At 36.2% G+C, this 24,214-nt stretch overlaps 2 protein-coding genes across 8 annotated transcripts; one reads left to right on the top strand and one right to left on the bottom strand.

The window, feature by feature from the left end:
• The first annotated feature begins 219 nt into the window (after positions 1 to 219).
• Positions 220 to 3,784, top strand: LOC101247544 (receptor-like protein kinase HSL1). Its single transcript, XM_004245095.5, has 2 exons — positions 220 to 3,054; positions 3,143 to 3,784. Exons 1-2 carry the CDS (start codon positions 396 to 398, stop codon positions 3,613 to 3,615), a joined length of 3,132 nt encoding a protein of 1,043 aa, XP_004245143.1. The 5' UTR covers positions 220 to 395; the 3' UTR covers positions 3,616 to 3,784.
• Positions 3,785 to 4,277: 493 nt separating this feature from the next.
• LOC101247241 (nuclear poly(A) polymerase 4-like) lies at positions 4,278 to 16,785 on the bottom strand. Of its 7 annotated transcripts, none has more exons than XM_010326765.4 (13): positions 16,295 to 16,785; positions 16,133 to 16,210; positions 9,277 to 9,384; positions 8,739 to 8,801; positions 8,485 to 8,646; positions 8,069 to 8,182; positions 7,926 to 7,988; positions 7,506 to 7,835; positions 7,248 to 7,412; positions 5,911 to 6,846; positions 5,704 to 5,812; positions 5,078 to 5,154; positions 4,278 to 4,982 (listed from the first exon to the last, which is right to left on the bottom strand). In XM_010326765.4, exons 1-13 carry the CDS (start codon positions 16,442 to 16,444, stop codon positions 4,923 to 4,925), a joined length of 2,415 nt encoding a protein of 804 aa, XP_010325067.1. In that variant the 5' UTR covers positions 16,445 to 16,785; the 3' UTR covers positions 4,278 to 4,922. The 7 variants fall into 7 exon arrangements, with proteins under 7 accessions (XP_010325067.1, XP_010325068.1, XP_004245142.1 ...); XM_010326766.4 differs by having other exon boundaries at positions 4,278 to 4,639; XM_004245094.5 differs by having other exon boundaries at positions 5,717 to 5,812.
• Positions 16,786 to 24,214: the final 7,429 nt, after the last annotated feature.

Here is a 24,214-nt window from a genome sequence, read left to right as displayed (position 1 = left end):
TGCTTAAATATTTTCATATGCCGAAAGAAAAGTTCTTTTTTATTATGAAAGAACAAAAAAAGTATTACTTTCTCTGTTTTTATTTATATTTACCAAATTTAAGATAATAATAAATTTTATATTCATGAAAATAATATTAATAAAATTACATTTTTAAAACGCTGATTGCATCTTAGCGTCGCTGAACAGTAAACGCAGAGTGTGCGGAAATTTCATTTCAATGGTCAAAGAAAAGGGCCCCAAATCTCGAAGCTTTATTGTTAGGCAGCTCAATGGAATCAATACTTTACTCACCCACTTTACTTATTTTAATCAAAAAAATGATAAACTTTTGATCGAAAAATTTTATCTCTATATATTCATTTTTATCAATTTGGCTTTTCTTCACACCTCCAATGTTTGACCAAACTTTACAAAATCAAATCGTAATTTTATTCATGGAGTTTTCCCATTTTCTGACCGGCTTATTCGCCGGGAAACAGTCCCTTTATCTCATTTTACTACTAAACTTCATACCCATTTTTGTAACTCCGGCCACTACTGAACGTGACACTCTACTGAAGATAAAACGTCAATGGGGAAACCCATCAGCACTTGATTCATGGAACTCTACTTCTTCTCCTTGTAGCTGGCCGGAGATTGAGTGTGATGATGGGAAGGTTACCGGTATAATACTTCAAGAAAAAGATATAACTGTTGAAATTCCGACTTCTATTTGTGAACTTAAAAATCTTACTTTGCTTAATCTCCGGTTGAATTATCTTCCCGGTGAATTCCCAACTTTTCTTTACAAATGTTCCAATTTGCAGCATTTGGATCTTTCTCAGAATTACTTTGTGGGTACCATCCCGGAGGATATTCACCGGCTTGGGAAACTCAAGTATCTTAATCTGGGTGGTAATAATTTCACCGGAGATATCCCGCCATCGGTCGGGAATTTGACGGAACTGGAGACCTTGTGTATGGATTTGAACTTGTTTAATGGGAGTTTCCCAGCGGAAATCGGGAACTTGGCCAATCTTGAAAGTTTGGGGTTGGAGTTCAATGGGTTTTCTCCGATGAGAATACCGCCGGAGTTTGGGAAGCTGAAGAAGATAAAGTATATTTGGATGAGAGATACGAAATTGATCGGTGAAATCCCTGAAAGTTTCGGGGATTTTCTAAATCTTGAGCTTATTGATTTTGCTCACAACAATCTGGAAGGAAAAATCCCTTCTGGGTTGTTTCTGTTGAAGAATTTGACGATGATGTACTTGTTCAATAATCGGCTTTCGGGTCGAATCCCTGAAACTTTTGAATCATCAAAGTTAATGGAACTTGATGTTTCCAACAACAATTTAACTGGAACAATCCCAGAAAGTTTTGGAGAGTTTAAACATTTGAAAATTATGAATCTGTTTGCTAACCATTTGTATGGACCAATTCCAGAGAGCATAGCCAACATTCCATCTTTGAAGGTATTCAAAGTGTTCAGGAATAAACTGAATGGGAGCTTACCATCTGAAATGGGACTTCATTCGAAACTCGAATCTTTTGAAGTTTCAGTGAATTCCTTCACTGGAAACTTGCCTGAGCATTTGTGTGCTGGAGGAACTCTTTTTGGTGCTGTAGCTTATGCTAACAATTTATCTGGTGAAATACCAAAATCACTCGAAAATTGTTCTACTTTACGTTCGATTCAGCTCTACAAGAATCAGTTTTCGGGTGAAATTCCATCTGGGGTTTGGACTTTGGTTGACATGACAAGTTTGTTGTTGAGTGATAACTCATTTTCCGGGGAGCTACCGAGCAAAATTGCATTAAACTTTACGCGGTTAGAGATCAGTAACAACAAGTTTACTGGTGAAATTCCTGTGGGGATATCTTCTTGGAGGAGTTTGATGGTGCTTTTGGCAAGTAACAATTCATTTTCAGGCCTGATTCCAGTGGAATTGACTAGCCTTTCTCAGATAACTCAGCTAGAGCTTGATGGTAATTCGTTATCTGGAGAACTTCCAGCCGATATAATATCGTGGAAGTCTTTGTCAATATTGGATCTTTCCAGGAACAAACTCTCTGGCAAGATTCCAGCAGCTTTAGGTTTAATCCCTGATCTTGTTGCTCTAGATTTGTCTCAGAATCAACTTTTAGGTCCAATTCCACCTCAACTAGGTGTAAGAAGGATCACTAGCCTAAACGTATCATCCAATCAACTTACGGGGAATATCCCTGATGCATTTGCTAACCTAGCCTTTGAAAACAGTTTCTTGAACAATCCCAGCCTTTGTACCACCAACTCTCTTCCGTATCTTCCAAGTTGTAATAATGCCAAAGTCACCGATTCCAAAAGATTGTCCCATAGAGTCCTAGCCCTGATTCTGGTCCTTGCATTCGCTGTTTTCCTATTTAGTGTTGTATCAACCTTGTTCTTGGTTAGAGACTACAGGAGGAAGAAGCATAAGCGCGATGTTGCAAGCTGGAAGTTGACTTCATTCCAGAGGTTGGATTTCACAGAGGCAAACATTTTGTCAAGTTTGACGGAAAATAACATGATTGGAAGTGGTGGATCGGGTAAGGTGTACAGAATTTCCGTTGGCAGACCAAATGAGTATGTTGCTGTGAAGAGAATTTGGAGTGATAGGAAAGTAAACTACATTCTGGAGAGGGAATTCTTGGCTGAGGTTCAGATATTGGGATCAATTAGACATTCCAATATAGTGAAGTTATTGTGTTGTATATCAAGCGAGGATTCAAAGTTGCTCGTTTACGAGTACATGGTAAATCACAGTCTTGATAGATGGCTTCATGGGAAGAAGAGAGTTTCCTTGAGTAATAAAGTCATGGATTGGCCAAAAAGATTGGAGGTTGCCATTGGAGCTGCTCAAGGACTTTGTTATATGCACCATGACTGCACTCCACCGATCATTCATCGCGATGTAAAATCAAGCAATATCTTGTTGGATTCTGATTTCACAGCCAAAATAGCTGATTTTGGGTTAGCCAAGATTTTAGAGAAGAAAGGAGAGCTTAACACCATGTCTGCTGTTGCGGGTTCCTTTGGTTACATAGCACCAGGTAAAAGCAAAATCCAAGCTTGAACTTGGTATTTCGTTAAAACATGATCAAAAGAATGACTAACTAATAATCTACTGTTTGGTTGCAGAGTATGCTTATACAACGAAAGTGAATGAGAAGATTGATATCTATAGCTTTGGGGTGGTGCTATTGGAGCTAGTGACAGGAAGACAACCAAATTTTGGGGATGAGCATACAAGCCTGGCAGAATGGGCATGGAAGCAACACGGAGAAGGGAACACTGCCATCGATAATATGTTAGATACGGATATCAAAGAAACATGCTACTTGGAAGAAATGAAGACAGTGTTCAGACTCGGGCTTATATGCACGAGCAACTTACCTGCGAGCAGGCCTTCCATGAAAGAGATTCTGCAGATACTTCATCGATGCAAGTCCTTTAGGTATTCTGGAGGAAAATCACCAGATACAGAGTATGATGTTGCTCCTCTCCTTAGCGGGAACAACAGCGAAAAATACATTGCTAGTTACAAACGTATTAATTCCAATAAGGTAATAGATGATAGTAGTGATGATGGTCTAATAATTTCCAGTGTGTAATATTACAGATGCCAAAGTAATCTGATCATAGAAATAGGTCACCAGAATAGTACCACCACTAAGTACAAGTTTGGGCATTTTGTAAGAATAGAAAACCCCCTATAAAAATGTTGTTTTCCTAGTGTAGTCTTGAATTTTTAACAGCTTTATTTGTTCACTGCACTGAAAATGCATCCTTTTGACTTTTGCTTGGTTATATAGATTGTAAGGAAGTGGAAAATGAAAACGCCAATCTAATCAAAGAGTAAAATGACAGGGAAGTATGTCTAGACAATAGTCCATGAAGTAATCTACTCTAATAAGTTGGCATGTTGCAACTCTTAATTCTGTTTGAAACCCTCTCATTGTACTAATTGTATTACTCCAGTTGTTATATTTGATATCCATCATTATTGATCATCGTTTTCAATACTCTATCCGTGTATTTACTTTTGAATTATATCACTATTTTCTTCTTTGTGCTACATTTAAGAGAAACAAAAGTTATATTCTATCCTCACCAGATATGGGATTTCGATTTCACTGGGCATGTTTTCAACTTCAACCATATATATACCTGGTCAATTAAAAATATGAGCCTGAACTTTTCAGCCTTGTCAAACCTCCTAACTTGCACACAGATTGCTCTTAACTTAACAGACTTATTGGTTACGCACTGTGAATTAAATAAAATCAGGTATTCATTCATGTACCAATGTCTAAAAAGATAATAAAATTTCGGAATATGACATGCATCGAGGATAGTAACTACAAATATATCAGATGTATATATACTACAGGAAGTCCAAACAAAATAGTACCATCTCACAATAATAAGGTTAGTAACATCATCACAATAAAAAGCATGTCTTTTCTAGACCGTTGAAAGAAAAAAAGTAGTAGCCACTACCCTGTTTCACGCTGCTTCTTCAAACAAACATCCACATGCTATTTGTTTTCCACATCATCTACCAACGTTCTTAACAAATGAAGCAGATAAGATCCACGACTCTATTCAAGGTATCACCTCCACGCCGGCTCTCGACTGCACAATAAGCAAGACATTCGTTTAACTTCACAGCTCCTTTTCTTCATCATTTTTTTTGTACTTTTGTATTTTGAGGGGTGGGGGTGGGGGGAGGGGGGTTAAAAAGGCACGAATTCTCATCTCTAAAATTCCTTCATCCAACTCCAAATTCGGATCTTGAAGACAAAATCCACACACATAATCTGCAACGTCTTCTCACTTTAAAACGTGAGTTTGGAGACTAATCCAAACACCTCAACTATACCATCTTTCAAAAGGCATTTTCACAACCGCACATGCTTCAAAGTATGCTAATCTTGGAATGTCTACACAAAATCAAGCTGTTGATTCCAGACTCAACCTGCTAGGGAGAAACCATGACAGGAACAAAGCAAGAAAACATAAAGATAACATAACCTATCAAATCATAAAACACAGGTCTACAGAAACACATGCCTTATTGCAGCCTCCTGCACAGCCTCTGAGCTTGTCCCATCCTGTGGTTCCATTGCCCTTGTGAGAGAAAGGTTTGGCTAGAAACAGGAAAATAAACAATGAGCAAGTTCTCCATCGTCAAGATACCAAATATAAAGCCAGATGCAGAAGAAGGCTTAGCAAGACGTGTATAACCCTTGTTCATAGCTAATTAGGAAGTAGAAATCCAGTCATAAACACCACCATGAATTGGTCAGATACTTGCTGAATAAGCCAATCAAACTTAAACAGAAATGATTTTTAAAAGAGAAAGGAAAATGAATAGTTTTTCAACAAGCCGAGGGATGTCCAATGATAATCCAAGATCATGACATACTGCCCAACTCTTCTTTTTTCAAGATAGGCACAAGTCATGACACACTTACAATCAAAGAAACCAGCTTCATCAATTTTCCAATACACAACAGATGATATGCCCAGCTCTTTGATGGCCACAATAACCAAACAAAAAGAAAATGAGCTTGAACACCGGAAAATAGGCATGTGAATGGTAATAATGGGAACTCTTTTTCTTTGAAAAAAAAATACTGGAAACGCATACATATGATGTATAAGCTTTGATGAGAAATTGGTAAAAATGGACAAACTTTTGCACTCCACCTGTGACATCTCTGCCAAGCCATTACCCAGTTCTCCATTCCCACTTAGACATCCATCCCCAAGTTGTGAAATCCGATCAGCCAAGCTTATATCACCCTGAAAGGACTCTTAGCTCTCACTATCTTCAACACTTCCATAAATCACTGTCATCAGCTACAATTCAAGAGCCGAAACACGCAAACAGAGAAACTCACCTCGCAAGTGAGGTTCTGGGTGTTGGAATTTGATACAGTCACTCTTTCGAGACTTTCTGCACAACGAGTCTGAATGCATGGTTCGTTGAGCTGCCCAACAATATCCTGATGAAGTGATCCCAAAATCTCCCCCTTCTCATCATTCTGCAAGACTTGAAAAGTCTGGACGTCTCTACTGCATATGTCTTCACATGGACTGAGCACTTCCTTGTTTGGGAGGGATTTTGTGTTGGAACTATCTAATTCAACTTCTCTGGAAACTCCTAATAAGGTGGAACCCCTCAACGTTGTATAGTTTAAACTATCAGGTGTACAAATGGAACTGTCACTCGGAGAGGAATCACTTCTGCTGCGCAATATCCTATGTAATGATCTATCATCAGAACTGTCCATTAGGCAAGAACTCTCAAGCTCCCTCTGTGACTCATCAGAAATGATTATCTGTGATGATCCGTCAGACCTGCAAGAACTACCTAGAGGAGAAACAGATCCGATCCTCTGCGGACTGATAGAAGCACGTTTCCCTGGTTTGCCCAAATTTACATGGACTGTTTCAGTCTCCTGTTTCCTCTTTGGCTGCCGTTCTTCAGGAGACATGCAGTCTTTAGCAACTTTCTCAGGAGTACTATGACTTGTATTCCTAGGTTGCCTTGGTCTCTTATACCCATCTGGAAAGACAAATGGAGGAATTTGCTTCCTCCGAACATGAGATACATAGATATCCATGCCTGGTCTCCAGTAAGCGTACATGCTTACATCTTGCTTAAACTCATCGACTGTGCCACGAATATCAAATTGTTGCCCTTCTTGCACTTTGACACCCTGTTTCCTCTGCAAGCCCGTAAAAAAAGCACAATGCGGACATGGCTTAGATAAGTCTACAAATTCATTAGGATACGGATGGCACTGCAACATCCCGTTCGTGTCCCGCTCTATCTGAAATGCATCAAAGGATAAGCATGAGTTCCGGCAATAGAATCATGACAACTGAATTAGAATTTTTCCAAAGCAGAATTCTTTCTTTCCCCTTAAGTACTACATGCAATTTTCATAGACAGAATAAAATCAAAAACATAATATCATTATCATGACAACTGAATTAGATTTTTCCCTCCCAGAATTTTATTGTACTCCATTAGCACTTTTAAATTCTTATATATATATATACACACACACACACATAGGAGAGGGGGGAAGGTGGAAACGATGAAGGGATTACAAGATAGAGAATCAAAATTTCACCTAGTTCAGGTAACCAACAAACAAACTGGACTACTAAGATTTCCTAATAAGCCAATTTAGTGTTCTTTTCTTTCGTTAGTGTTTACAATTCTCACCTTTAGTGTCAGTTGCCTAAGCCGGGATTCCACCCAGCCTTTCCAAGCTAGCAAATCATCATTATCTGCTGCTACAATGTCAACCTGTAGATAGTTTTTGTAGACCTCAAAGAAAAGATAATGCTTAAAAAGCGCGCCCCACTGTGCTTTATTCAACTCTATCTCCTGGATGACAGAACCAAGTGAAAACAACAAAACTACCAATCAAAATGCATCAGTAGAGCTGAAAAGAAAACAACAACAAACTTTTATCTATACCTCACAAATCTTGTTACCAAACTGAAATTGGTCCATCATTACTCGAAGAGTACTTGGGGAAACATTGTAGCTAGAGTTCATGCAAGGGTAAGCAGGAGTAATAATTGGCATATGATGGGTTCGGTCTTTTGGATTCTTGCGAGGATCCCAAACAAGAAAACCCAGCTCGTCCTCTTCTATTGGGCATAGCATCACTGGATTTGGCCAACGCCATTGTGTATAAACTCTGAAGAACCTAGAAACAAGCATACTGGGGAGTGCATTAGGATAAAATTGGCAAATGCGAGCAACCAATAGAGCCCAATTCACACCGCCAAGGAATCCGGTAACCTGAATAAAAAAAGAATGCAGAAAGGACCAGCTTATGAATACTATAGAATTAGACAAACCAGTAAGGGCATTGAGGAAATAAGAGCTCACATTGGAATAAACACCGCGCCTTTTTGCCCAAAACTTTAGACATCTAAGAGTTGTGCGGAAGTGCTGCAAGATTTCAAGAAAATCAATATGGAAATTTAGTTGTCATTTATAGACACCATAACACAAGGGGAAAGTAGGTTTACCTCAGCATTAGGAACTAGTTTTAATATTTGGTCAGCAACCCGGCACCCATTGAGACTTCGAACAGTTGGTTCATCCACATTGTGGAGTACAGATTGATCTGAGATATCTAAATCCTGTTAACATACAATCACAACACCGAATTAAATGCAATTCTAACTCTCATTTAATAATAATTCAACTAATACATGAACTCCTCTTCAGTTAGCACGGATGTGAATTAAGGTAGACTAAGTAAAAATTAAAACAAGACTGTAATGAAGAAGCTGGTATCTATCCACATTGATCAAATGAAACAAAAATGACTGACTACTGATGAATAAGTTACAACGGTAGACTTCTAATTTTACAGTTTTTCAAACGTAGGTTTTAACCATAGGTAATGGATATAATCTAAAAGAAGAATGTACCAACTTACTTCAGGGACAACTAAGAGAGATATACTTGCATAAAGGAGATCAATAGATATTCCTTGAAATTTGAATTTCATAACTGGGACATGAGCATCAGGAACTGGTTGGAGTTCACTGACTTCTTCCTTTTCAGCCAAAATATCATGCAGAATGATAAAAAAATCCTCCTGCAGGGAAAACAAGAGAAAAAATTTCATAAATGATTACGACTAATCATCCGACTGTGCAAAGTTTTGATCAGTAAATGGGAGGGACTCACATCACGATTGACATAAGAGGGACCAACACACAAGGTATCTATGTCAGCTCCAGGTCCATGAACCTGCATAAGCACACAAGGTTATGACCATCAACAACGAAATAGTGACCTTAGGTCATTCAGATTAATAAAAACAATAAATATAGAACGTCAAATTACTTTTGGAATAAACCACAGAAGGTGATTGCATCTCTTTAGATACTTGAATCTATCTGTAGCTTATGACAATTTTTTTTTAGTAACAGATAAAAAGCTTAATAAAACTTAACAAGATGCCAAACATGTGATTTCTACTACAAATTGAAAAACTTGGAGTTGAAAACGAAAAAAGACCTATTAGCCGCAACTTTAGCACCTATATGTTTCTTTTTATTTCCAATAATCTGATCTCCCAATTATCCAAACCTCAAGAATCCTTGGCTTCTCAGGTTACTCTTATATAGTTTACGAACGATGCATAATAAGCAAATATTTTATGCTACTTCACAGAGAACAAAAATACTGCAAAAATCAAGTGAAGTGCTGAAATGTTACTTACTCCTAACCGATAAGAACCAAAAGTGAATATCATAGCATTTGCATCCTCCACCATTTGATCAGTGTAGCCTCTCTGGTGAGTCAACTGTTTCACCCATGATTTTACAATCTACACCACAATTTACCAGTCATTACAACTTCTTCACAATCAAATTGCATCTGACCAATAGAACCATCAAGAACTTCAGTTGATTTCATCTGATGCCACAACTCAGCTTTTTTTAGATAGACAGCTCAAAATTAAAATTTCGACATGATGTCAAGACAACGCAATATTAATTGGTCATTCAATCCAAATACAATAGTAAGCCCTAGAAGATTTGTGCATATCCAATTTATGCCAAAGAAGAAAACCCACACTGTTCTCTGGCATACACAAATTATTACTCAAATATTGAAGAGAAGATGACACATCTGACTTAGCGAATTTACAATGGGGGATCGAATGATTCACATTTTCCATATCCTCTTTATAGAGCGCATCTGCAGCATAGAATCATGCCTCTAGTAAAGATTATCAGAATGCATTTTCTGTATGCGACAATCCATGAAAAGCATTTGACTTTGCCCAACTGGATTTTCATGTAATAGGAGGGAGATTTCCTATTCCTTACCAAGAAATTTATATGGCTATTAAAAGGAACAAAGTAGAGAAGAACTCACCACGTAGTACAGACTACAAAAATACTCCTAGTCCTAGGCCCCACGCATCCGGTTACCTTTGCGGATCTCCGCCGCCTGCTTTTGCGCTATTCTTACTTACGACGTCCCTTCTCTTACGCAATTCCTGACTAGCTGTAGTTTTTCTAAGGACCGGAAAAAGAGGTTTCAGCTTTTCGGAGTATTTAACACAACGACAATTCTATATTGGAGAAGTCTCAAAATTGTTTGGTATCAACTAAACTGAGTTGACTTGCCCGCTGAGGATCAAGCAGGTAATTTCATCCCATCTACCTAGACCTTCGTGGGTAGTGTTACCCAATACCTATGCTGGACCTTTGATAGTGGGAGGTAGCAAGTAACTAGTGGAACAGTTGAGGTGCGTGCAAGCTCACCAAAAATACAAGCATTATAAAAATTTTAAAAATAAAAAGGAGCGGCTAGGTGGCGAAGTCGAGGAAACAGCTCCTTCCATATTTGGAACTTAACTCCACTGAAAAAACATGTTACTACAAACGTGGAAGATCCAAAAACTTAGATCAATTATTACTATCAACACAAGAGTTCCCCATTTTTATGCATATCATTCTATATTTGAGGTGCTTCAAACATATGAGAACAAAAAGGTCAAGCCAACAGTAAAGCTCTTTTCACAGGGGAGAGGCCTTCCCATATTGTGGTACTGTCGGAAGGCATTCTTCACCCCAGCTTGGCAAACTGCATACCAGCACAACATAATTCTTGGCTTGTGCATCTTACTTTCTCTGCAAGCAAACTCATCTAGAGAACTCCTATTATACTTCCGATACGACTTAATTCCTATTTATGAGCTAGTATAAGCAGTTCTTGTTTATCGATTCAGCTAGTATAAGCAAGTGATTTTAGTTCAGTAGACAAAACAATAATGGTTTGTCTATGATGCTTCAGAGTAATAAAGCCTTTTGGTATCAGACTTATCAAAATATGAAAAGGGCTGGAGGAACAGGGGAGAAGATGGAAGCGAACTGATTAGAGCACGGAGTTCTCCACCTATATCTGCATGTTGATGGAAGCTAAATCTCAACGAGGAGGACTTCTGAACTTAATTTAGTGGAAATATAAATGGCATACCTTCCAAAAAGAAGAGCAAGCAATGCAGCCAAAACAGAGATTCTAAAGATGTTAAGTTGAAGATCCAGACGACATGCTCTATACAGAAGTGGAAACAAAAAGAGAGCTTCAGCATGGCCATTGGCGACACAAAGAGAACAATTTGAATGTTGAATGGAGAAATCAGAAAGATAGCAGGCTCTAGTTTACCCTCCTATACATTAGTTATGACAATGAATTGAAATAAATCCTTTTTGCAATTGACAACAATGAGAAAGTTGGCAGGGTGCTATCAGAAATGCCAGGATTTCACTAGGTATGTTGTTGTAATGCAAAATCATACAAATCCTTAGTCGTTGACCTCAGGTCTCATCATATTGTTCTTGTCCTTCTCGGGCTTATTGGGTTTGATTAAAATGATACCCCACATGATGACGAGCTAGATACACCAGAGAGAAACTAGCAACAACTAAAAACTTCTTACTAGCATGCACTTCATATCAGTATTCAGTAAAAAAAAACTTCTACATTACAAAATCTTAGTGCTGAATATGTACAACATAGTAGAATTTAAAGCAAAATAAAGCTTCTTATAATGTGCATTTTAGTTATGACCAAATATAAACTGGTCGTACTACAGTTTGATTACACGATTTTCATGTCAAATTTAGTCAATTGAAAGTGCAATTCAAACTACTCGACCCATTTCTTATTTAGAACTGAATCAGAAATTACATAAAAATACTAGAATGCATACTTTTCTGTCTAAAGATGCTTAGGAAACTTTCACCAAAGATGGAAATAATTCAAGGGCAACTTTCTCGAACACGTAGATATAACTCTGCCAACTGTCACCTCATATCATGCCAAAAAACAGAAACTGAAACAACTTCAACCCTGTGTACTCAACACAAGCTTGCGGAGCAGTTGTGCTATTGTACAACTACTGTATATGGCATCATTAATTGCCTCTTTAAGTGATATTCACAAATTTCTTTCTTTAGTGCAGGTATGTGCGTTTTATATATCTTTTGTGTTGTACTACTTTTTAGTTTTATTATGAATTTTTTTTTTTGACAAAGATTTAATATGATAATAAAAATTCTTGCTTCTATTTTTTGTAAGTATGGGCAGGGGAGTTATTATCCCATTATGATTTCAAAAGTTAAAGGCCCTTCATTTCAATAGACGGAACTCATTTTTATGGCATGTATGATCTGTAATTATTAATTGTTGTTGCAATCGATGCGGACGAGCTTTGAATCTTGGTCATACTTTCTAAAAATATTATTTGTTTATTTTTTATAACGATATACTTTCTAAGAATATTATGGAGGCGTGTTGTTGCAGACTGAAGAGGAAATGGCCTTCTTTCTAACCACCACCAAGATATCTTCCAGTGTTTTCAATCTTTTAACTTGTTACAACCCCAAGTAATAATTCAAGTCTACGAAACGTCCTCTCACAAGAAGTTCCTCTTTTTCTTCTTAGGTTGATGGGTAGTGGTAAGAGTCAAACCCAAGGCCTTCATTTGTTCTGACAAAAAAGGACATTTTATTCATGATTTGATCAACCTACAACACACGTATTTTACTGTTTCAAACATATTATTCACATAGTATTGCTTAATGTGGGACATCTAACTTAAAAACTTAAATCTACCATATTGATCCATCTCATCTAAACTAACAACATACCCAGTGGAATCCCACAAGTGCGGTCTGGGAGGATAGAATGCATGCAAACCTCACCACTACCTCATGAAGGTGGAGAGGTTATTTTCGGAAAACCCTCGATTTATATATGACAATTCAACTACAAAAAAGAAATAAGCATAATTCATAAATATGCCCTTTAACTTGGTCTCAACACATATTTATATCATTCAACTTTTGGCGTGCACAAGTAGACACTTGCATAAAGTTGAACAAATAAGCACTCACAAACGACATGGCATCCTACATGGTATGCCATGGCAATTTGGATCCTACGTGGTGCCCTACATGTGTAATGTCATATAGGTATCTACTCAACATTATACAAGTTCAAGTGTCTACTTTTGCAAACCCAAAGTTGGAGGGCATAAATGTAAAATGAATTCAAGTTAGAGGGCATATTTATGTATTAATTAAGTCACAAGAAAACAATGCCAAGTCTACCAGGCGGAAGCAAAATAGTGCAATAATCATAACACAATACGCAACATACTAAAATAGAGCAATGGAAATAATAATAAATATGGATAGTATTTTTATCAAACTCTTCAATATTCTTGATAGTAAGTTAATAGCTAATAGCTTCCCCATTACCTTTAGTTTTCTATATCATCATAATTTCACTATTTTATTTTCTAACTGGTAAGTGAACCAGTGGGCACCACTCTTATTATCAGTGACCAAATTCAACTAAATTAGCACTCTGTTTGGATAGTTGTCAAGTATTGTTTCATAATGTATTATATTGTATTTATTGTATGTATGTACTGTATTGTTTAATGAATACAAAGTTTGGATGGATTGTATTGTTCTCTATCGTAACATAATATCACTCATCAACAATTTGAAGGATAAACTTACAATAAAAATGAATACGAGGTAGAGATACAATAAAAAAATGGGAAATGATAAAATAGAATTATCAAAAAAACAAGTAAAGATAAAAGTTACCATTTTCAAAAAAAAAAGTAAAGATAAAATGAGAAAGAAAAAATTAAGGTAACAACACAATCACATAAAATCGATAACTACACACTATGACTTTTTGTCATTACCTAACGATAAATTTAATGATACGGTACAACAAAATATAAGTAACAATCCAATTTACCAATTTCAAAAAAAAAATATAAGTAACAATCAAAGAAAATATTGTATGTAAACTAACAATACAATGGTAACAACCATCCAAATAAGTTGTTATTCCGTTGTGTGAAGTTATTATCTAAAAGCTCATCTTTTATTCAAGCTCATCTAAAAGCTCCTCAACTAGTATTAGAGCCTCAATAACTTTGATAGTTGGTTGAGTAGCTCATGCCTCTTGGCAAATGGCCTAATACCCCCCCCCCCTTTCAACCTTAGTTGGGCGGACTCTTCACTTTTGATGACGCATCCATCTCGAATTCTTCAAAAATACACTACTTTTGGCGAATCCGACACGCACCGGTTGACATTTTTGAAGAGTTCGAGCAACATAGCCTTCAAGTACAGTTTTCTTTATTTTAATAGTTTTGTATTACCTATTGCTTTACGTGAAATTGCTTTCTCTAGTAATGACCTAGCTTCGATATTGTATTTTCATGCAAATGAAGAGCTAGAAAACACTATGGAATGAGGATGGTTTAATTTGATGTTGCTTGAAGAGTTCAAACACAGGAATTGGCTAAATAAATGAAATAATCAGGCGGTCATGGTCCTCTTGAAAAAGGTACATCTTTTATTAGAAATCATTTGATAAGAGCCTTTATTACTGATAAGATTCTTTTCTTCTTTTTCCTTCTCACACAAATTCTATGGTACAACATCAAATAAATTTGAACATAAAAGAATTTTGTTCTTTGACTTTTTGACAAGAGCTATAATCCAGTGTTTTGGGAAGCGAGAAGCGAAAAAAAGCGACGAGGGCTTGCTTCACAGAAGCGAGAAGCATGAAGCGAAGCGCGCTTTTTTTTTTAAAAAAAGCGACATTTAGTATAAAAATAAAAAAATATTAAATAACTAAATAGAGGTAATATGGTCTTAGATTGAAAGAAATTTCATAGGCAAAAATACTCAGAAGTCATAACATATAAAGCAAAAAATCAAAAGCATAATTAAATCACAACTGATCACAAAATTATAAAAAAAAATGAAAAAAAAACAGAGGAGGCAGCAGTCAGTAATTAGAAACAGAACAGGCAACAGAGATGAAGAAAAGAAGAGAAGAAGAACAAAAAACTAGAGTAGTCGAAACTCAGAGAGATGAAGAGATGAAGCACAGGCGAAAATTGTATATTTCAGGAGAAAAGAAACTCATAGAGATGAACTAATAAACATTAGCTAAAAAGAGATGAACAAAAAGTTACCTGCAGTCGCGGTCGAGGTTGAAGAGAGAGGCAGCCTCAGTCGAGATCGTCAGGAGAGAAAGAAGGGAAAGAAGTATTGTGAAAGAAGAGTCGCGAGGAGAGAAAGAAGGGAACGAGTCATGAAAGAAGAGTCGTGAGGAGAGAGAAGGTTATATTTCAGATTATTTTTAAAAAAAAACTAATTTTTTTAAAAAAAGCCCTAATTGTCGCTTTTTTTTATAAAAAGCGCGCTTTATTGCGTTTTTGCCTTAGGTCGCTTCTCGCTTCTTCATCTAAAGCGAGAGCTTTTTTCAGATCGCCTCGCCTCAAGATAAAAAAGTGCACAAGGGTCGCCTCGCTTTGAAGCGCACTTTTCACAACACTGCTATAATCTTCCAGCATACCTGTTTTCCGTTTGTTGAATTATGCCAGCACCATTTAAAGTACAAACAACATTATGAGTTCAATCCAATCTCAACTACTAAGCCTCTAAATGTTCTGCCAAAAGATCTTATTTTCTTTCCTGCACATCCTTCGGTACTTCTTCCTACTAAGCCCTAAAACATTCCATACGTCTTCCTAATAACTGAAGTGCTATGAATAACTCAAAACACAATCTAATGCTTACATACCCTTTAGGATGAAGACTGATCAACAAATATGGACATCATCATGATTATCAACAATGCCCTCAAAAAACACAATCTAATGCTTACATACCCTTTAGGATGAAGATTGATCAACAAATACGGACATCATCATGATTGACGGCAGGGTTCAACAGGAAAGTCTTCACTTATTCTACTCCGCCTAAGGCCAAAGCTATAACCAAAAGCTAATAATCAACAATGAACAACCCAACCCAAAACACTAAAATATTTCAGTTTCTCATAGTGTATTTGTTTGCTCAATTCCCCAAATATATCACAGCCCCTGAATTTATAATACAATATAGCTGCAAACCAAACATATATAACAACTCATACAAAAAGCTAAAGCTTGTACCCACAAAATTGAAGTAAAACAACTACAACTGTTTAAGCTAATACTGATAAGCTTCAAAACTTACCTGATCAATCTGATGCAGCACCTCTTCTCTCCTTGCTGTCTCTTCCTCACTCTCATACAACTCTGATTCCTTCAAAAACTAAACAAAAAAAAAACTCAAATTCAAGGGCGAAATTGAGTTCAAATCATATAAACCTAGGAAAAAAATTTAAAAAAATTGCACATTTTCTAATGCTTCATTTCTTTGAAGATCTGCCTCGGTGGGCCCAGCAAGAGACAAAGGCTTCGTAACTCCCTGCTTCTTCGGGGGTGGCGCGGCCTCTGCCGCCGCCGCCACCACCGGCGGCGGCGTTAAGCTCTCGGAACCCATCATGAATTACCAAGAAAATGAGCAAATTACAAAATAAAGAAAAAACCCCAAAATCAAAACTTTACAGATCAAACCTAGAAAATGGCGAAACGAGAAATTGAGTGGGCAATTTCATATCTGATTCGACTGAAAAGGAACAAATCTAAATTAGAATTGAGCAAAGTGGGGAGAGAAAGAAGGAGGGAAGGAGAGATCTGGGGAGAAAGAAAAGGGTAGAAGCAAGTGTGGAAGATGGAAAGGGGTCAATCAAAGCGGTTTCTGGAGTTTTCCGGTGGTTGAGCCCCAGGGAGAAAAAGAGTATTTTTCGATTGGTAGTCAAATTGGTCAATTAATAAATTTGTTGTTTTCTTATTTTTCAAAACCACTTAATATGAGAGGGTGATTAAAAAAAAAAGATAAATTACACTGACTTTGAGTTTATATAATTAGTTACATTTATATATATATAATTCGCTAGAATATATAAATATATATGTATAAAATATAATTATGTAATTGATGTACGTATTCAATTCACCTCTCTCCTCCCACTCTGCCTTTTCTCGCTCATCTCTCTCCTCCCTCTCCCAATCTAGCTTACAATATATATAAATGCATATGTATAATCTACAATAATCTAACCAATATACATATACAATTCAGCTCTCTCCCACTCTCTTCGCCTCTCTCCTCCCTCTCCCAGTTTAGCTCGCCTCTCTTCTTCTCTCCCAGTCTCGCTCGCCTCTCTCATACTTCTCCCAATCTCGCTTTCCATATATACAAATACATATGTATAATATACAATTATATAATCGATATACATATACAATTCATCTTTTTCCCACTCATTTTCCTCTCTCTCTCTCTCGCCTCTCTCTTCTCTCTCCTAGTCTCGCTCGCCTATCTCCTCCCTATAACATGTAGTGACGAATTGTAATTATCAGACTATGCTATGAAAAGTAATTAGACTATTTTTAAGTGGTTATATGTGAAAGTTCCTCTAAAAAATATGTAAAATTAACACAAATTTTAATCATTGAATGACAGTAATTTTAAAATTCTCAATGTAAAGTTTTTTTCTATATATGGAAAAAGACTTAAAATATCCTTAAATTACTGGAAATGGTACAAAGTTACTCTACACTTACCTTTTGGCAACCAGATATCCCTGTCATTCATCTTTGAGTCGAATATTGATCACTTTTATAAAGAATTATTATTTAAATAATTTTTTAATGTGTGGCGATCATCTATTGGATATAATTTAATTACTTAAATTAATTTACAAACTCGCCCATTGTTAATTATATGCGACTTAAATTAACTACGTAAAATTCATTAAGTACACTTGTCTCAAACCCGATTAAAATAAATACACCCTTCATTCCCTACATTTTCACTTCATCTTCCAACTATCTTCCCCAATATATTCAACCATAATTTTAAAAAACACTTCTTATAAATACACACACGTATCACCCAAACACTCATCACTATTCTGGAAAGTTTAGACAAGAATTGCATAAGGGAATAAAAGTAGGAAGTTGAAGAAAAGTTGTGGGGATGAGCTGGAGAAAATGCATGATACTTAGGATATACAGGTTGATGTTGCGGCTGGAGTTTATGAAGGTGATATTTCTTCACTTACAGAGATGGAAGAAAAAAATAAAAATAGACAAAGGTAATATCAAAAAGAGAAAAAGGATAAAATTTGGACACAACTTGAAAATCCTGCGTATGAGAAGAGTGAAAAGAGAGTGAGAGGTTCATATTTTCCCTTCATTGAATGATTCAAGTGATGAAAAGCATGAGATTGAGGAAGAAAATTTAGCGCATGACAAGCGATTCTCAAAGTTAGAATATGAAATTATTAAAGAGGTTGTTCATAAATACATAGAGATATATAATATGTGCGAAGAATGGCTAGCTAGAATAGGTTTTATATGCTTACATCTTATCTTGAAATTAAAGGTGGCTGGAAAGAAATAGGGGAAGTGCCTACGATACAATTTTTTTAAGGCATTTTATTCACATATCATATTTTAAAGGAGTTATATCACGTAAATGGACTAAAGAGTATACGATGGTACGAAAGTTTCAGAAAGAGCATCGGAACAATTGAAAGGTCTTAGATAGATGATAACTTGGAAAAACATCGATGACATGTGAAAGATACATAACGAAGGCTAAAACTGCCCAATCATAATAAGGGACAGTGGACTCAGCAGCAGTACCAAAATTTGTTTAATTTAGTGAATTTGAAGCTTTCTGAAGAGAAGAGATGTAAGCATGGGAAGCTACGGGATAATTTTGTATGTGGTGCAATAAGTGAGAACTTATGTAAAATGTTGCTTGAAATGGTATGATCAATTAACATCACCCATGGTGGCCAACGGTGAATGGGTGAACATTTAGTAGACATAATTAGAAAGAGGTCAATACTGTATGGTGGAAAGAAAATGGAAAGATTTCACGGAGAGTCGTTTTTACTCTATAGGATAAGAGATCAATCAACTTCAACTTGAAACTAAAGGTTTTGATAATTTGTTGTAATCATGACTTTGGTGTTTCTATCACAATTTTATTATCTCTCTTACCCCCCCCCCCCCAATTTCATGATATATGCATGTGTTCAATACTTCAGCTAATCTTAAAATATCATGATTTTAGAAACTTGTGTCACGGAATCACACAGGACACCAGAAGCTCCAACTGCTCTACGGGGTAGAGATACAAGGCTAGCAATTATTGATTGTAGAGTGTAGTTAATTGAAAGTTTGGTTTTTCTTATTGAATCACTCATTGGTTTGTGAAGTTAGGCCAAAAATACATATTTAAAATCATTATTTGTCTCACATTTGGTATTTATATTTGTTCCTTTTTAGCATGGATTTTTTGAATTATGCTAAATAGTATATTTTATTTGTAGTACTATAAGCTCCAGCAATTGTTGATTACAAACTGTAGTTAATTGAAAGTTTGATTTTCCTTACTAAATCTCGATTAGTGATGTGAGGTCAAAAATACATATTTTAGATTAATATTTACCTCATATTTAGTATTTACATATGTCATTTTTGAGTATGAATTTTATGGATTGTTATAAATAGTATATTTTATTAGTAAGAATAAATTGGTGGGAAAATAAAGAAGTTGGAGCTAAAACGAATTAAAAATAGGAGGCTAAAAAGGGAAATTAAGCAGGTAATTTTAATGAATTAAATTTAACTAATAATAGTCCCTCTGTTTAAAAAAAATGATTTCATTTCCTTTTTAGTCTGTTTAAAAAATAATAGCCTCTTTCTTTTTTGGTAACATTTTATTTTTAGATATTCACATGGTTAAAGCCACAAGATTAAAGGGTAATTTTGTACATTTGACATATTTTAATTTAGGACCACTTGATTCAAAAGTCTTATTTATTTCTTACACCTCATCTCAAGTCAAACTTGTAACACCCCAGAAACTTTTTTCGAACTAAGACTCGAACCGTTCATCATAGTGCATATTTTACCAAGGAATTAAAATTTCTTAAGTATTAACATAAGTTCACTAGATTTAGCACCTTGAGTTTCAAAAAAAAAAATTAAATTAGAAATAGCAAAATCTAAAATTTTACAAGTTAAGCTAAGTATGAGTTTTCGATCAACTTTAAACGACCATAACTCCTAGCACAAGATGAGTTATGTTTGCTATAAGATATTATAGGAAAGATCTTTGAATTATATTTCCAAAGTCGCCGAGTTTGTTAAGTTTGGAGTTTGGATGAGTGATATATGACCTTATGTAGTTAGGTTGTCTAGTTAAAGAAAGTTAGCCGAAAATATGAGGGGTATTTTGGTCATTTCCTTACCCAATTAGATTTAATTCATTTTTAGTAATATTTGTAGGGTCATAATCCTTTTGGGTTCAGTTTTAAAATCCTAATATACACCTAGAGTTTTAATTGGAAGTTTAAGAAGAGGCAAGAAGTGAAAAGAGGAAAGGATGAACGCATTCGTCGACGTTTTTGAGTTTAGTTACAGATTTTCGCCTTGGGTTTAATCCATAAGAGGTATGTAATCTTCCATAGTGGTGGGTTTGTTCACCCACACGCCAAACATGTTATTTTCAGCACAATTCCATTCTCGAAAAGTTGAAGGATTCAAGTTCTTGTTAGGTTTTCTTTAGGTTCATCACAGATCTTGTCTTGTTGACGTTTTGATGATTTCTGGAGATGAAAGTGATTGTTTGGAGTGTTTTTTTAATGTATTAGTGTCACGACCCGCATTACACCCTAGAAGTTAGGACATTCTTAGATCGCAACACGGCGTACTTGACCTCTCGGAGATCTTGTACAAACCTTTTAGACATCTTTCATTGCATATATATAAAAAGTACACAGAATTAAAACTTTTTTAAAAAAAAATATGCGGAATCCATTTCATAAAACGTCTAACACATGTCTCATAAACCATCTATGACATCACGAGTACAATAGTCTTGGGTCACAACCCATAAAAGTCTAAAAACATAAAAAAAACATAAGAGACAACGTAGGAGTGATGTCCGCGGATGCTATGAGGACTCACCAATTTTCTTTCCTTGGAAGCCTTGAAACTCTACCCTTGAAAGCCAATCAATATCCTCAAGACCCTACATGGCAACATGTAGGCAATATGCGTTAGTACGATATGTACTAAGTATGGAAACTATCATACCAAACATAAGATATCTCAAAGGGTTAGTCAATAAGAGAGATAATCATAAGAGATTAATGCATAAGCATTACATGTACATCATAAGCATACCAAAGCATCTTAAAACACATAAGCGTGCACACTTACTTTCTTGTCCTTCTTACTCAAGTGAACTACATCACAAGTTACCTTCAAGTATACTAGTGCAAGGCTAAGGTAGCATCCCATACTACCAAATTTAAGTACATTTAAGTACATCTCTTTGGTCATTGTTGATCATAATCCACTTTCATAATTAAGACCTTAATTCATCATGTCATATAACACTATGCCCCTAAGACAACTCAAAACATACTTTGTGCAATGCATGTGAAGCATCCCATACTACCTCACACGCTTGCATATCTTGAAGTCACCCTATCTTGTTTCATTAAGTCTCTAGTAGCCTTACTTTATACTAAACAATACTATACTCCTATTATTTACTCAAAACATGTTTGTGCAATGTACATGAGGTAGTCCATACTACCTCACATACTAAGCTTATCTTGAAGTTATCCTTAACATGTTCACATTTCATAGACGTATCATTACTTAACTTCACTAATTAAGATTTTCTCATATTTTGTCTACCTTAATAGGAAAGGCAACACTAGTCCAATCCTATCTTCAATCTCTTCTTCTTTAATGACCCTAGGTTATATCTTGTGTAATGCATTTATGATGCCCTATAACACCATTCATGCAAGGTACTACTTTTGGATCCTAATCTATTACTTCTTACTTTGGAGCCTAGCCCCTATCTTTATCTTAGACCGAATGACTCTATGAAATTACGTCGATACTTTCACATATTATGGTTAATGTAGGAGACATCTCTATTTTTCCCCCGGAGAATCTTTAGAATTCCCACTGCTTAACTTTCAATTCGCCTCTGACCGTCAAATGAAATGTGAATAACCCGTCTCTCTTCTTTTTTTAAGCATGTCTAATTTCCTTAATCATATGGATCCTACGAGATACTTTTTAAGGTATGTCTTGATCCCTTAATAGTCATGAGCACTACGATATACCACTTGGGCATGTCTAAGTTCATTCACACACTATGAATACTACGAGATACCCCTTGGGCATGTCTAAGTTCATTCATTGCTTATGAACACTACGAGATGATTCTTAAGCATGTCTAAGTTCATAGGATATGGAGATCTCTACTAGGATACCTTAACTCTACTACGTGATGGACTCCCGCCTCATGAGACCTACTTGAATAGTCATCACAACTACTAGGTGTGACTCTCCTTTCTACTTGGAGTCCGAACCCTTGCTAGACCATACGTCTCACTTTGCATATCCACTTGGACTCAAGCATATACTCCAAGGTTTACTTGTCAATCCTTGCTCAAGCTTCTCTCATGGAGGGTGATATACCGTGGTTTCACGATATAATTAATACTTTTTCCTTAAGTTTAGTGTGTCCGAAAGCCTTGTTTATGCTAATTTTGATATAAGTTTCTCTTTGTTTTGCAGGAAATCTGTCCAAAGCTGAATGCGGAGATTTTGAGCGAAAATTGCAGAAGAGACCACCTACGGAACTTATGACGGTCCGTCGTGCTTGTGACGGTCCGTAGGTGGCAGCATAGAGAAGCTGCTGAAAAAAGATGGGGAAGTCTGACCAAGTGTGGGATTACGAAGCTTGTGACGGTCCGTCATGGCTATGACGGTCCGTCCTGCAGGTTCGTCGTGAAGATCAGAGAAGTGATCCCAATACCAAGATTTCAAGAGTTGAAGTATTTTGAAACGAGACCCTCGACGGACCGTTGTGCCTATGACGGTCCGTCACACTTGTCGTTGAGGGGAATGAATAAAGCAGCAGAAGAATTGCACCAAGTATGGGACGATGGAGTCCACGATGGTCCGTCGCGTGGTCCGTCGACCCAGTCGCATTTTGGCAGATTTCCAGTAATTAGAATCCTTGTTTAATTAGGTTTTTATTTTTTATAAATAGTTCGAAAAACCTCGTTTTTGAGGTTAGACTCTGTGAGATTAAACATCATATTATTAGACTTTGTGTTTTGAGTGTTTGATTGTTAGAGATTCTTACAAGTGATTTTTGGTGATTAATCAAGCAAATTTTCGGACTTTATTCTTTCTCATTGAAGTAAGTACATGAATTCTTGTTTAACATATTTGAATATTGTGTTTATGGCTATGAGGAACTAAACTCCATAACTAGGGTTGTGGGAACCATAGACAAATAATGAGATAAACCCTAGCTAAAATAACAATTCTAGAATAGCGTCTTGCAAGTATTAATAATTCTTTCGCTTAGAAGTCTTTTTAACGGATGATCAACGTTAGAACTCGCCTTAATGCTACTTGCCGGACCAAGGAGGTAGATAATAGGAAAAGAATTATTAAGATAGATTTAGTGTATACTATCTAATAGGCTAGTATTGATTGGTACGAGGTAATAACTTAGTCAAATATCGAATACGATGCTTAATATGAGGTAAGGAAAAGGGTTAGGGAAGCAACACACGTAGCCGGACCAAGGTGCGGAGTGAGATTTTCTAGATGCCGGACCAAGGATTTAGAAATACATAACTTATCACTTTGCATGCAAGATACTAGGAAAGAATTGTTATAGTTAGAATTATCAAGTTATGAACCTGTGGGGAACACGTAAACCCTAGTTACTTTGATTACTTGATTAAAACCTAACATTAAAAGCTGTTAAGTGTCTCTTTTAAGTTCGTTAGTTATTTTTTCTCATTAGGAAATACAAACCCCCCTTTTTTATGCTTTTACTTTCTAAGGAAGTCATCAACCGAACAATAGTAATAACAAGTTGAAGTTAAGTCTAGACTATTTTTCTCGTGGGAATGATCCCAACCTCACTAGTTGGGTTATTTACTTGACGCGACCGCTTTACTTCTCATTTAAGAAGTAAGTTTGAGCGTATCAAATTTTGGCGCCGTTGCCGGGGAAAAAAATTAGAAAAGGTCTATCTTAAAAATTTTGGTCTATCTTAAAATTAGACCTTTCTTTTTCACCTATAACCCTAGGCATAGGTGATTTTGCTTTGGTAGTTTCTTAGGTCGTTGGGATAGAC

This window comes from Solanum lycopersicum, chromosome 8 (assembly GCF_036512215.1).
Source record: "Solanum lycopersicum chromosome 8, SLM_r2.1".
Taxonomy (NCBI): Eukaryota; Viridiplantae; Streptophyta; class Magnoliopsida; order Solanales; family Solanaceae; genus Solanum; species Solanum lycopersicum.
This window is presented reverse-complemented; position numbering and strand designations above follow the sequence as displayed.

Bases quoted from the DNA above. Each gene is read 5' to 3' on its own strand.
- LOC101247544 (XM_004245095.5), top strand. From the start codon at position 396: ATGTTTGACCAAACTTTACAAAATCAAATCGTAATTTTATTCATGGAG. The intron at 3,055-3,142 runs GTAAAAGCAAAA...GTTTGGTTGCAG, and splicing joins CTTTGGTTACATAGCACCAG to AGTATGCTTATACAACGAAA.
- LOC101247241 (XM_010326765.4), bottom strand. From the start codon at position 16,444: ATGATGGGTTCCGAGAGCTTAACGCCGCCGCCGGTGGTGGCGGCGGCG. The intron at 8,183-8,484 runs GTAAGTTGGTAC...GTATGTTAACAG, and splicing joins CTCTCTTAGTTGTCCCTGAA to GATTTAGATATCTCAGATCA. The intron at 7,413-7,505 runs GTATAGATAAAA...TCTGTCATCCAG, and splicing joins TTGGTAACAAGATTTGTGAG to GAGATAGAGTTGAATAAAGC.